The 11,203-nt window shown below is 71.7% G+C and overlaps 2 protein-coding genes across 4 annotated transcripts; both read left to right on the top strand.

The window, feature by feature from the left end:
* Positions 1-6: 6 nt before the first annotated feature.
* On the top strand, positions 7-4,020 carry TEDC2 (tubulin epsilon and delta complex 2). 3 transcript variants are annotated; one of them, XM_089321419.1, is made up of 11 exons: positions 7-118; positions 206-304; positions 527-597; positions 703-1,084; positions 1,452-1,505; positions 1,991-2,084; positions 2,163-2,274; positions 2,362-2,463; positions 2,779-2,865; positions 3,254-3,441; positions 3,648-4,020. In XM_089321419.1, exons 1-11 carry the CDS (start codon positions 93-95, stop codon positions 3,792-3,794), a joined length of 1,362 nt encoding a protein of 453 aa, XP_089177545.1. In that variant the 5' UTR covers positions 7-92; the 3' UTR covers positions 3,795-4,020. The 3 variants fall into 3 exon arrangements, 2 of the variants coding, with proteins under 2 accessions (XP_089177545.1, XP_089177546.1); XR_016226026.1 differs by having other exon boundaries at positions 8-118; positions 2,783-2,865; XM_089321420.1 differs by lacking the exons at positions 7-118; positions 206-304; positions 527-597; positions 703-1,084; positions 1,452-1,505 and adding an exon at positions 1,635-1,831.
* Positions 4,021-7,991: 3,971 nt separating this feature from the next.
* Positions 7,992-10,755, top strand: NTN3 (netrin 3). The gene is made up of 6 exons (XM_017339584.4): positions 7,992-9,421; positions 9,494-9,682; positions 9,770-9,919; positions 10,010-10,060; positions 10,167-10,241; positions 10,406-10,755. The coding sequence occupies exons 1-6, from the start codon at positions 8,494-8,496 to the stop codon at positions 10,753-10,755; spliced, it is 1,743 nt and encodes a 580-aa protein (XP_017195073.4). The 5' UTR covers positions 7,992-8,493.
* Positions 10,756-11,203: the final 448 nt, after the last annotated feature.

Below are 11,203 nucleotides of genomic sequence, written 5' to 3'. Positions count from 1 at the left end.
TGGGCTCGGCCTGGGATTGGGCAGCTGGCCGGAAGGGGCGGGACTTCCCGGGGGGCGCCAAATTGCCGAGAGCTGGCGCTGCGGCCGCGGACATGCTGCCGGCCGGCTGCTCCCAGCGGTGAGGCCCACGCGCGGGAGGGAGCGGGCGTGGGCGGGCGGGGGCCCGAGGCCGGCCCGGGCGCTGAGCCGTCGGTGTCGCCCCCAGCCTGGTGGCCGAGCTACAGGGCGCCCTGGACGCTTGCGCAGAGAGACAGAAGCAGCAGGAGCGGAGCCTCGGAGTCTGCCGGCGGCTGCTGCAGGCCTGGTACGCGGGCCCTGGGGCCTCTGGCCGGTTCTCCCTGGACGCTCAGAGTTCCGCACAGAGCACCCCCGCGGCCGGGAGGCCTGGCCCAGCCGCCCGCCTTGGAACCGCGGGTTCCAGTGCGCCTCCCTGCACCCGGACCCTGCCGGCTCCGAGGCCGGGGCTCGGCTGCAGAACCTCGGGCCCTGACTCCTAGTCGTGCTGTGGCTCCCCGCGTCTTTGCAGGGAACCAGCGAGGACCTGGGCTCCAGATCCACCTCCGGGGCCAGAAACTACCGAAGAGGACCTGACCCCAGGTACACCGGGCCGCCCGCCTTCACGGGCTGCCCCTGGCATGTGCTCAGGGGCCTCTCCTGGGGGCCGGCGGAGAGGGAGCCTTGCATGACTCTTGGCTTTCGCAGCGCGCACCCCCAGCCCCCAGGACCTCAAGGAGCTGGAGCTCTTGACGCAGGCGCTGGAGAAGGCTGCACGCGTGCGAAGAAGTGTCTGCAGGGCCGGAGGAAGAGGCGAGGCCGCCGGCCTGACGCCCGGCTCTGCTGCCGCCTCCGCTGGCACCGCGGCGCCAGGGTCCGGCCAAGGTGGCCCAGGGCCCGCCAAGGGCATCCGCCAGGCCAGGACGCCTGCCACGGACCACCCGGAGCTCAGGCCTCTGCCAGGCAGGGACAGGGCCGGTGTGGGGACAAGAGCCCGAGCCACCGAGCCTGGACGCAGCCTCAGAGACCAGCGAGTGGCCCCATCGCCTGCCCCTCAGGCCCCGGGAGCCTTCACGCTGAAGGAGCAGGGGTAGGTTTCCCAGCCCCTCGCTGGAGGAATGGCCGCGTTTGCCGGCTCCGATCCCGGCCGGCCGCAGGAGGCTGAGGACCGGTGAGAGAGCAGCGCACTGAGCAGGACGCGGGCCCGGGGAGCCCTCGGCAGCGCCTGGTCAAGTGTGGGCTCAGGAGCTGCTGGCTGGACTTGACCTGCGGGAGGCTGGCCTCCTGCCCCGCCCCCAGGCCGGCCCAGGGGTCCTGGGGGCCCTGTCCCTGTCCCCAGGCCATGCTGGGCTGAAGCCCGGTCCAGAGCCTGTGGAAGCGCGGGGGTGGGGGAGGCCTCGTGCTGACGGGGCTCTGAGCGGCGAGCCGGGCCACCCCGAACCCCCGCTTCTCTGCAGGAGGCTGCTGCGGCTGCCCGCGGCCCTCAGGAAGGCGGCGTCCCAGAACCAGCGGTGAGACGGTGGGGGCAGAGGGGAGGCCACGGTGTGCCAGCAGCCTGGGGCCGCGCGGGCAAGGGTTTCCCCGGGGCCCCTGCTGGTCTGCTGTGCGGGTCACTGTTCAGAGGGTCACCTTCAGTCCCGGCTCTGAGCCCCCCCCCCCACACACACACACACAAGGCTTGAAGAGTGTGAGGCCGAGTCGCCGTCCTCCGGAGGCCACTGCAGCGGGACACCTCCACAGAGGGCTTGCCGGGGCTAAGCGCAATGGCGCCCTCGGGTTGCCCTGTGCCTGGTCTGCAGTACCAGCCCTGTCCTCTGAAGCAGACACGCTTACAGCAGTACGGGGTCTTTTCTCCTTCCGTGAATTCTCCCCACTTCCTCGGGGGGTCAGCTCTGCCCCCACCCCACCCCGGCCCTGCCCACCCCCAAGGCTCAGCTCTGGGGGCTAGAATAACCCGCCCCTGCCCGGTTCCCGGGCACCCGTGTGTGTCCCCCAGCCTGTGGGCCCAGCTCGAGTCTGCACAGACCAGGGACCCCGCAGATGCCGCCGCCGCTGCCAGAGCCCGGTTCCTGCAGAAAATGCAGACAGCTGTATCCTTGCTGGGCTCTCCGGGGCAGGGCGGGGGGGGGGGGGCTGGCCGCAGAGGACGTTCCCTGACCCACGTGCAGTCCAGCTGGCCCAGCCCCAGGCCCAGTGGCGCGGAGGTGGAGGCGGAGGGCCGGCGCCTGCGGAGGGCCTGCGCGCTGATGAGACTGCACATGTGGGAGGCGCTCTCGGCAGGTCAGTGAGGGCTCTGACGCGGTCCGGCCGGGCGCAGGCAGGGGCCAGGAGTGCCCTGGACCCGACCCGCTCCCTGCCCTTGCACAGCCCGCTCTGACTGGACGCAGGAGTACCACTGCCTGCTCACCCTGGAGGGACTGCAGGCCATGGTGGGGCGCTGTCTGCAGAGGCTGCAGGAGCTGCCGGCAGGTGAGGCCCAGACCCGGGTCGGGCCCTCGGCTCGGCTCTGCCGGGGACCCGAGGCGGGCGGGCTCTTCCGTGCCCCCGGCACGGTGTGCTGGCCTCTCCCCGGCTGTGCCCCCCAGCCCCCCGCCACCCAGCAGACGTGGTTCATGGCTGCGTGTGCTGGTTTGTCCAGTCCTGGCGTCTTAGCAGTTGAGAGCCACGCATGCTGGGAGGTGGTCACTCGTGGGCCGGGTAGCGCTGCTCTGTCCTTCGTGGTACTGAGTGGCTTCAGGGGGCTTTGGTTGTTCTTGTTTGTTTGTTTGTTTATTTATTTGAAAGACAGAGTGACAGAGGAACAATGCCCGCAACACCCGAGACTTGGCCAGGCTGGAGCTGGGAGCCAGGAACTGCAGCCGGGTCTCTCACGTGAGTGGCAGGATCCCGCCCACTTGGGTAACGGCGTGAAGTTTTAAGAGTGAAAAACCAAGTCCCCAGAAGTCCTGTGTAAGCACAGTGGGAAATGCGAGGGGTAAAGGGGGCCCAGTCCACCAGGCACGCACCTGAACAGCTGTACCTCGTCCTGCGGACAGGCAAGGCGGAGGGCTGGGCAGAGGGTGTGTGGGAGCCAGGGGCTGGCTGCCGCCCCACGAGGACACGGCCCCTGGCCTCAGCGGTGGGCAGAGGGTGTGTGGGAGCCAGGGGCTGGCTGCCGCCCCACGAGGACACGGCCCCTGGCCTCAGCAGTGGGCAGAGGGTGTGTGGGAGCCAGGGGCTGGCTGCCACCCCATGAGAACACAGCCCCTGGCCTCAGCAGTGGTGGAACAGCCTCCAGGGCCGTGTCTCGCGGGATGGCGCCCCCAGCCCTCGTCGCCCTGTGGGGGCAGAGCAGGCCCCACCTGGAGCCCCCGGCTGCTTTGCTACTCCAGCCCCCAGGAGCTGCAGACCCTGGCCGCCCTCAGGCTGCGGGTGGCCATGCTGCACCAGCAGATCCACTTGCAAAAGGTAGTCCCAGAGCCCAGCCCCCCGGGAAGCACCAACCATGACCTGGGGTGTGCTGCCCACTCCCCGAGGACCTGGGCTCATGGGGAGGAGTGGGTCTGTCCTGGGCCTGCCCTGCGCCCTAGGCCACCTGCTGGGAGCGCTGGACTCCTTGCCCAGAACTGGGCTCCCCGAGACCTTGGCCTCATGCTGCCCTCCCTGTCCCCCAGGTCCTGATGGCCGAGCTGCTGCCGGTGCTGAGCACCCAGGAAGCACGCGGGCCGCCCTGCCTGGCTCTGTGCCGCGCGGTGCACAGCCTGCTCTGTGAGGGCGGCGAGCACTTCTTCAGCATCCTACGGGACGACATGGCTGACTGAGGCCGGCGCCCGGTGCCCAGAGCCGCTGGAGCCCGCCGGGCGGCGCTCCACGGGTGGGCCAGTGAGCGGTGGCCTCCTCACAAACCCGTGGTCAGGGCTCCTCGCCGGGGCCTTGGGAGCCTTTCCGGGCCACCTGGGTTTGCTCCCACTGGAGACCTGAGAGCTGCCTGTGTGACATTAAAGCCACTGCAGAGTGCGGGCGTGTGAATCCCGCTGCGCCCAGACCTGCCGGCTCTGCTGTTTGGTGTCAAGACGAACATCCCTTGTGTATGAGGGGAGGGCCCAGGGCACCCCACAGGGACACTGGCTGTCTTCCCCCAAGTTCCTAGAGCTGTGGTGGGCGCTCAGGGAACCGCTGGCCCTTGTGGACTGGGCCTGCCACCAGGAAAGCCCCCAGCCCCTGCCCCACAGGGCCAGGAGGTGGGTGGTGGTACCAGGTCTCCCACCAGCCGGTGGAGTGCTGCGGCAAAGCACCTTTGGGGTGGCTCCCTGGCCCCGGCAGGAGGTGAAGTCCCAGCAGGCCAGAACTGACCTCCAACGTGGAGCCCGGGGTTGGGGGCTGCTGGGAGCCCAGAGCAGGACACGGAAGACCATGGGCCTCACTGCACTGGAGGCCCCGCTCCCCGGCCACTGCCTAGGGACTGGGCTGCTGGCACCCGGCCCAGGGGACCACAGGCCAGCCACTCCCCTGCTGCCGCCAGAGCTTATGTCCAGGTGCCCCCTTCGTGCCCGTCCACCCCAGTGTGTCCCACAGCGGGCAGTCTGCCCAGACCCCTCGCAACTGGTTCACTAGCCTTACTCTCCACCACCCCTACCGGAGGCCAGCTCCCAGGACAGCAGGTGCACAGCCACCTCCCTCTGGCCAGGCCCAGATGAGAGCCAGCAGCTGCAGACTCCATAACTCCTCTGTCTCAGGGCCAATCCGGGGCGCATCCCTGTGGACACACAAGGGCCCTCTTGGGTGGAGATGGGGGTTCCGAATTCAAGGGTGCAGAAACAAAGGGGAGCACCCCCTATTAACTCCCACCCTCTTTGATGGCCCACCAAAACGAGGAGGGGGCGGGTGAACTCCCAGGCGTCCCCCATGGCGTCACCGCGTCCCGGGCCAATAGGCTGTGACGTGGCCGACGCGAGCAGGGGCTGCGGTGGGTGTCCACTCCAACCCGCACTCAGCCACTGCGTCCACAGCATGAGCGTGCCTGGGCCCCGGCCCGCGGAGCCCGCCACAGCACCCGCACCCTCCCCGCCGGGACCCGCGCCCCCGGAACCCCTCGGGGCCCTGCGCGCGCTGCTCCTGGCCACGGGCGGCGCGGGGCGCTCGTGGCCTCGCTGCGTCCTGCCGTTCGGCGCCCTGGCCGTACTGGCTGGCGCAGCCGCCACGGCCATCACCTTCTCGCTGCGCGGACCCCGCCTGGACTTGGCCCAGGGCGCGTCGCTGGCTGCGCTCGGCGGGGGCTTCGGGCTCCTGACCGCCGCCTTCCTGTGCTGGCGCAGGCGGAGGGCTGGGCGCGGCGGGCGGCGGGAGCTGGGGACACCCTGAGCCCGCGCGCGAGGCCCCCTCCCAGCAAGGTCAAGGCGAGCCTGGCGCCGCCCCCCTCCGGCTTGGCTGGGCCTGGCGCGCCGGTCGCCGAAGCCCCCTCCCACACCCCGCCTCAAACCGTTTCAGTCCTTGGTCCTCCCGAGGCGGCCGGGTGGGGAGGTGGTGCTGCGGGCCTTCTTCCCCTCTCCGCCCTCCCCTCTCGCCCGCCCCCAGCCACCCAGTGCTGCTCTGGCGCGCAGAGCTGATGGCGACCGCAGAGCGGGCCTGGCGGAGCGCGCGGCGGGAGGGAGCCCTCGCGCTACCGGGGTCCCGCCTGGAGCGCGGGAGACGCGGTGGGGGGCGGTGTAGGGACGTGGACCGGGCGTGACCACCCCCGTGGGCGGGAGGCCAACCTGCTATGTCGCCTCCCCGGAGCTGTCTCCCGCGCTGGTTTGGAAGCCCCTCAATAAACGTCTGTGCAGTGTACGCGAACAAGTGGTGGCTTGCACTGTCTCTCGAGGGGCCGGGGGTCCTGGGGCCGGGCGGGGGATTCTTTGATCAGTCTCAGACGCCTTTTAAGAGGGACCGACCTCCAGCCCCCTGCGGGCTTGGTGCTAGCAAGCCCCCCTGCCCCTCTCCCCAACAGGCCCGCAGCTGTCACTGGGGTGGGGGCCCTGGGGAGATGCAGGTGGGGGAAGGGGACTGTGGGAGGGGCTGGGGGCAGGTGGCTGCGCCCTCTGGGGGTCTGTGGGGGAGGGCCTCCGTGACTGGCACCATCTGGAGGCAGCTGTGTGCGGGAGAGGGCTCAGCCGCAGCCTCCTCCCAGGGGAGCAGTGGGTGGGGCGCCTCCTCCCTGCTGACCCACCTGCACCTCCAACAGCAGGGCTGAGCCCCCGGCAGGCCACCAGTCGTTCTGGAGACCCCAGCCCGCTGGGCTGGAGACAAAGCGGCTGCTGCCGCGGTCCTGTGGGGCTGGCAGCCTGGGTTTCTCTGGGGCCTGCGCTCAGGCCCAGTGGGACCCCAGCGTCCCAGCCAGCTCCTCCCCACTGCCCTAGAGGGTGGATCTCAGCCCCCCGGCCCCCCCCCCCCCCCGAGCTCACTGTGGAAGAGGGTCACCAGGAAGGTGTTGGTTCTGAACTTGACCTGTGCCAGAGTGGAGTGTAAACGCCCTGCCAGACCCCTCCTTCTCGCTGGCCTGCTTGCTGTAAGGTCAGATCTCGGGGTGAAGTGGAAGGGCAGGGCCCTGTGGCACCCCCATCTCGTGTTTGTGGGCCCGGCTGGAGCGTGTTAGATGGTCCAGGAGCCCCGCCAGGGCCCCCGTCACCGCCCTGCTGTTCTCGCTCCTCGAGGTCAGGCCCTCCTCCCTCCTCTGTCTCCTGGCACTCTCCCAGCAGCGGACTGGACTCTGCTTCTCCCCCATCCTCTTCCTGTTGGTCCTGGGGGCACCTGTGGCCCTGACCAGGTTGGCAGCTCTGCCTACACAGACACTCCCGAGCTGCGGTCAGCCCCGGGCCCCGGCGTGGTGCCCACCCCGAGCCCTCCCTTGGATGCTGGGCCTCCTCTGCCAGCGACCTACAGGTTCTCAGGAGCTGGGTGGGTGTGTCCACAGCTTTCCCCGGCCCTCGTGGCTGCCGCTGCCTCAGTTTCCCGGCACGTACCTGCTGAGGCATGAGCCACTTGTAACCAGGCACTTCCAGAGGGTCAACCCACGTCCCCTGCCTTCCACAAGTCCTCTGCAGCATGCAAGGGGCCACCTGGCGGGCTGTGCCCACCCAGCTCCCATTTCCCTCCTGCCAGCTCCAACTGCCGGCCAGAGACTCTTGGAGACCCAGCCACGTTCTGGGGTAAGACTTTGGGCAAGGGGCGGGCATTGTGGTACGGCAACACCAGCGTCCAAATGGAAGTGCCAGCCATGCAGCTCCCGGCTAAGGTGCCTGGGAAAGCAGCAGAATGAGGCCCTACCACCCACGTGGGGAACCCGGACGGAGCTCCAGGCTCCTGGCTTTGGCCTGGCCCAGCCCTGGCCATTGTAATCTTTTGGGGGGATGAACCAGATCTCTCTCTCTCTCTCTCTCTCTCTCTCTGCCTTTCAAATAAAATAAATTTTTGAGAGAAAGAGAGAGAGATAGCGCAAGGCTTGGCCAGACCCCACTGGGCACGGCTGGCCTGATGCGTTAGCTGTCCCAAGGCTGCCACGGAGACTCCAGTGTGTCCAGCTCCCCGCTGGGGCCTCCCAGCAGCTCAGAGAGCCCGCCGGCGACACTGACAGCCACGCCACGCCGTTTAGCCACGCCGTTCACGCAGCACACAGGGCGCGGGGACTCAGAATCAGACCTGCCCATATCCTGGGGGCTTTCACTGCCGCAGGCTGCTTGCTGCTTTGAGGACGCCTCGCCCACCCAGGGGAGAACCCTCAGCCGCCCGGCCCCGGGCTGCCCGCCTGATGGCCCTCACGCAGGAGGCAGCCCGACCCCTGCCCTGCGCGTGGCAGAGCCCCAGGAGCAGTCAGGCCTGGCTCCAGGCCGGAGACCCGGCTGGGTGGTCCCCCACGGGCTGCAGGGTTGAGCCGCCCCCTCCAGACCCCTCCCGCCAACGCATTCCTGGCGCCCGGGCCCCTCCCCCGGCTCCGGGGCCTCCCAGCCCCCTCCCCCGCCGGCCCAGCCTGAGCCTGAATCTGCTTCTGATTCCGGCTGTGCCGACCAGGCCCCCTCCCCTCTTCTCCCTCCTCCCGGCCGGGCAGCCCCGCCCCCGGCTGGGCCCAGGCCTGCGCCTGCTGCGCCCCCCACCCCCTCTTGGCACAGCTCGTCCGCCCTCACTGCAGCCGGGAGGAGGCGGCGGCCCCGGGCGCCCCAGGCCCCGCCCGCCCACGGCCCTTCCCGGGAGGCCGGGAGACCTGCTCGGCCCGGCCCTCGGTGGGTGAGTGCGAGCGCAGGGCAGCGGGTGGGGCCTCCGCGGGCGGAGGCACCGGGAGCGGGGGCGCAGCCTGTCATCGCCGCGGGCCCAGCGGGAGGACGCGCCAACATCCCCGCTGCTGCGCTCGGCCCGGGGCGCGCCCGCCGCCGCTCCCACCTCTGCGCCCGGGCTGGGGCCGCCCGGGGGCTTTGCACGCTCGGCACTGCGAGGCCGGCGGGCAGCGTCGTGGGACCCTGGCCGGCTGGCGCGCTCGCGGCGGCTCCGGCCATGCCCGGCTGGCCGTGGGGGCTGCTGCTGACCGTGGGCACGCTCTCGGCCGCGCTGAGCTCGGGGCCGCCGGCGTCCGCCGACCCCTGCCACGACGAGGGCGGCGCGCCCCGCGGCTGCGTGCCGGGCCTGGTGAACGCAGCCCTGGGCCGAGAGGCGCTGGCGTCCAGCACGTGCGGGCGTCCGGCCACTCGGGCCTGCGACGCCTCGGACCCGCGGCGGGCGCACCCCGCGGCGCTCCTGACCTCGCCAGCGGGCTCGGCAAGCCCCCTGTGCTGGCGCTCGGACGCGCTGACGCAGGCCCCCTTCAACGTGACCCTCACCGTGCCCCTGGGCAAGGCTTTCGAGCTGGTGTTCGTGAGCTTGCGCTTCTGTTCGGCTCCGCCAGCCTCCCTGGCCCTTCTCAAGTCGCAGGACCACGGCCGCAGCTGGGCCCCCCTGGGCTTCTTCTCTTCCCACTGTGGCCTGGACTACGGCCGGCCGCCTGCCGCCGCCCGCGGCCCTGCTGGCCCTGGGCCTGAAGCCCTGTGCTTCCCTGCACCCCAGGTGCAGCCCGATGGGGGTGGCCTCCTGGCCTTCAGCGTGCAGGACGGCAGCCCGGCAGGCCTGGACCTGGACAGCAGTCCCGTGCTGCAGGACTGGGTGACGGCTACCGACATCCGAGTGGTGCTCACAAGGCCTGCCAGGCCCGGGGACGCCGGGGACGTGGAGAGCACGGCGCCCTACTCCTACTCGGCCACCGAGCTGCAAGTGGGCGGCCGCTGCAAGTGCAACGGGCACGCCTCGCGCTGCCTGCTGGACGCCCAGGGCCGCCTGACCTGTGACTGCCGGCACGGCACCGAGGGGCCCGACTGCGGCCGCTGCAAGCCCTTCTACTGCGACAGGCCGTGGCAGCGGGCCACAGCCCGGGAGGCCCACGCCTGCCTCGGTGAGGCCTTGGAGGGCGGCCTGGGGGATCTCGGACCGGGCCGGCCTGCCCCTGACCCGTGCCTCCCCACAGCTTGTTCCTGCAACGGTCACGCCCGCCGCTGCCGCTTCAACATGGAGCTGTACCGGCTCTCGGGCCGCCGCAGCGGGGGCGTCTGCCTGAACTGCCGGCACAACACCGCCGGCCGCCACTGCCACTACTGCCGGGAGGGCTTCTACCGCGACCCGGGCCGGGCCCTGAGCGACCGGCGCGCCTGCAGAGGTGAGCCTGCCACCGGCCACCCACACCCCCTGGTTTGCCTGAACCCCAGGCGGCTCCTGACCAGGTCCTGCCTGCCTCCGCCCTCAGCCTGTGACTGTCACCCGGTCGGTGCCGCTGGCAAAACCTGCAACCAGACCACAGGCCAGTGTCCCTGCAAGGACGGCGTCGCGGGCCTCACCTGCAACCGCTGTGCCCCCGGCTTCCAGCAGAGCCGCTCTCCGGTGGCACCCTGCGTCAGTGAGTGACCGCGCCCTGCCTCAGCCCCGTCCCGAGCCTGCAGCTCCCCCCGCGCCAGTATCACAGGTCCTTGTGCCGCCTTCTCCGCAGAGACTCCTGTCCCCGGCCCCACCCAAGAGAGCCGCCCCGTGGAGCCACAGGGTGAGTGGACACGGCACAGGGCCCCAGTCTGGGAGGAACCGGGCGGAGAGAGGTGGAGCGGGGGAGGGGGGAATCCGTGCCAGCCTTCGCCCACCCCTCCCCGCAGACTGCGACTCGCACTGCAGGCCTGCCCGCGGCAGCTACCGCATCAGCCTGCGCAAGTTCTGCCGCAAGGACTACGGTAGGCTGCCCCCCGGCCCGCCCCCCGCATCCCCTGACCCTCGCGGGGCACCACAGCCCGCGCGGCCCCCCGGGCTCCCCTCCTCCGGCGGCTGTCCCCGCGTCCCCCCGCGCCCCTACCGCGGGCCGCCCCGTCTGACTCCGCCCCTCCCGCCCTCCCCGCAGCGGTGCAGGTGGCGGTGAGCGCGCGCGGGGAGGCGCGCGGCGCGTGGACGCGCTTCCCAGTGGCCGTGCTCGCCGTGTTCCGGAGCGGCGAGGAGCGAGCGCGGCGCGGGAGCAGCGCGCTGTGGGTGCCGGCCCAGGACGCGGCCTGCGGCTGCCCGCACCTGCTACCGGGCCGTCGCTATCTGCTGCTGGGGGGCGGGCCGGGGGTCTCGGCCGGAGCCGGGGGGGGCCGGGGGCCCGGGCTCAGCGCCGCCCGCGGAAGCCTCGTGCTACCCTGGAGGGACGCGTGGACGCGGCGCCTGCGGAGGCTGCAACGGCGCGAGCGGCGGGGGCGCTGCCGGGCGGCCTGAGCCCGCGGGCCGCGCTGGCCTGGGCGGGGCCCCGCTGCGCGCCGGGGCGCCCGTTCCGCCCCCGCTGTCGCGGGTCCCCGAGTCCCCACTCGTCACCGCCGGCGCTTCCCTGGGCCCCTAGGGATGTGACAGACGCCGCGGCGACCCCGAAGGGCTGCGCGGGGGCTCCCTGGGCGGCCGAGACTCCCGAGCGCGCTTCGCGCACCCCCACGCCGTCTGCCGACCCCTCAGGGCCGAGGGCACATCCAGGGCCACTGGGGGCCAGCTCGCCCTGCCCCACGCACTGTGGTCCGACAGAGCGCGCACTGGCCTCCCCGCAGGCGCCGTGGCCACTGACTGCGCTGCCCACGGCCCACGGCCCGCAGGGGGCGCTGCGGCGCCTCCTCCCGCCCACCAGGACCGCCGCCTCTGTCCAGCTGCCCACATCGGGTCCGCGCTCTGCCCACGA

The sequence above is a fragment of the Oryctolagus cuniculus genome, chromosome 19 (assembly GCF_051225735.1).
Source record: "Oryctolagus cuniculus isolate XC-2025 breed Fujian yellow rabbit chromosome 19, ASM5122573v1, whole genome shotgun sequence".
NCBI lineage: Eukaryota > Metazoa > Chordata > Mammalia > Lagomorpha > Leporidae > Oryctolagus > Oryctolagus cuniculus.
Note: the sequence above shows the minus strand (reverse complement) of the source record. Positions and strands in the feature narration are given on the sequence as shown.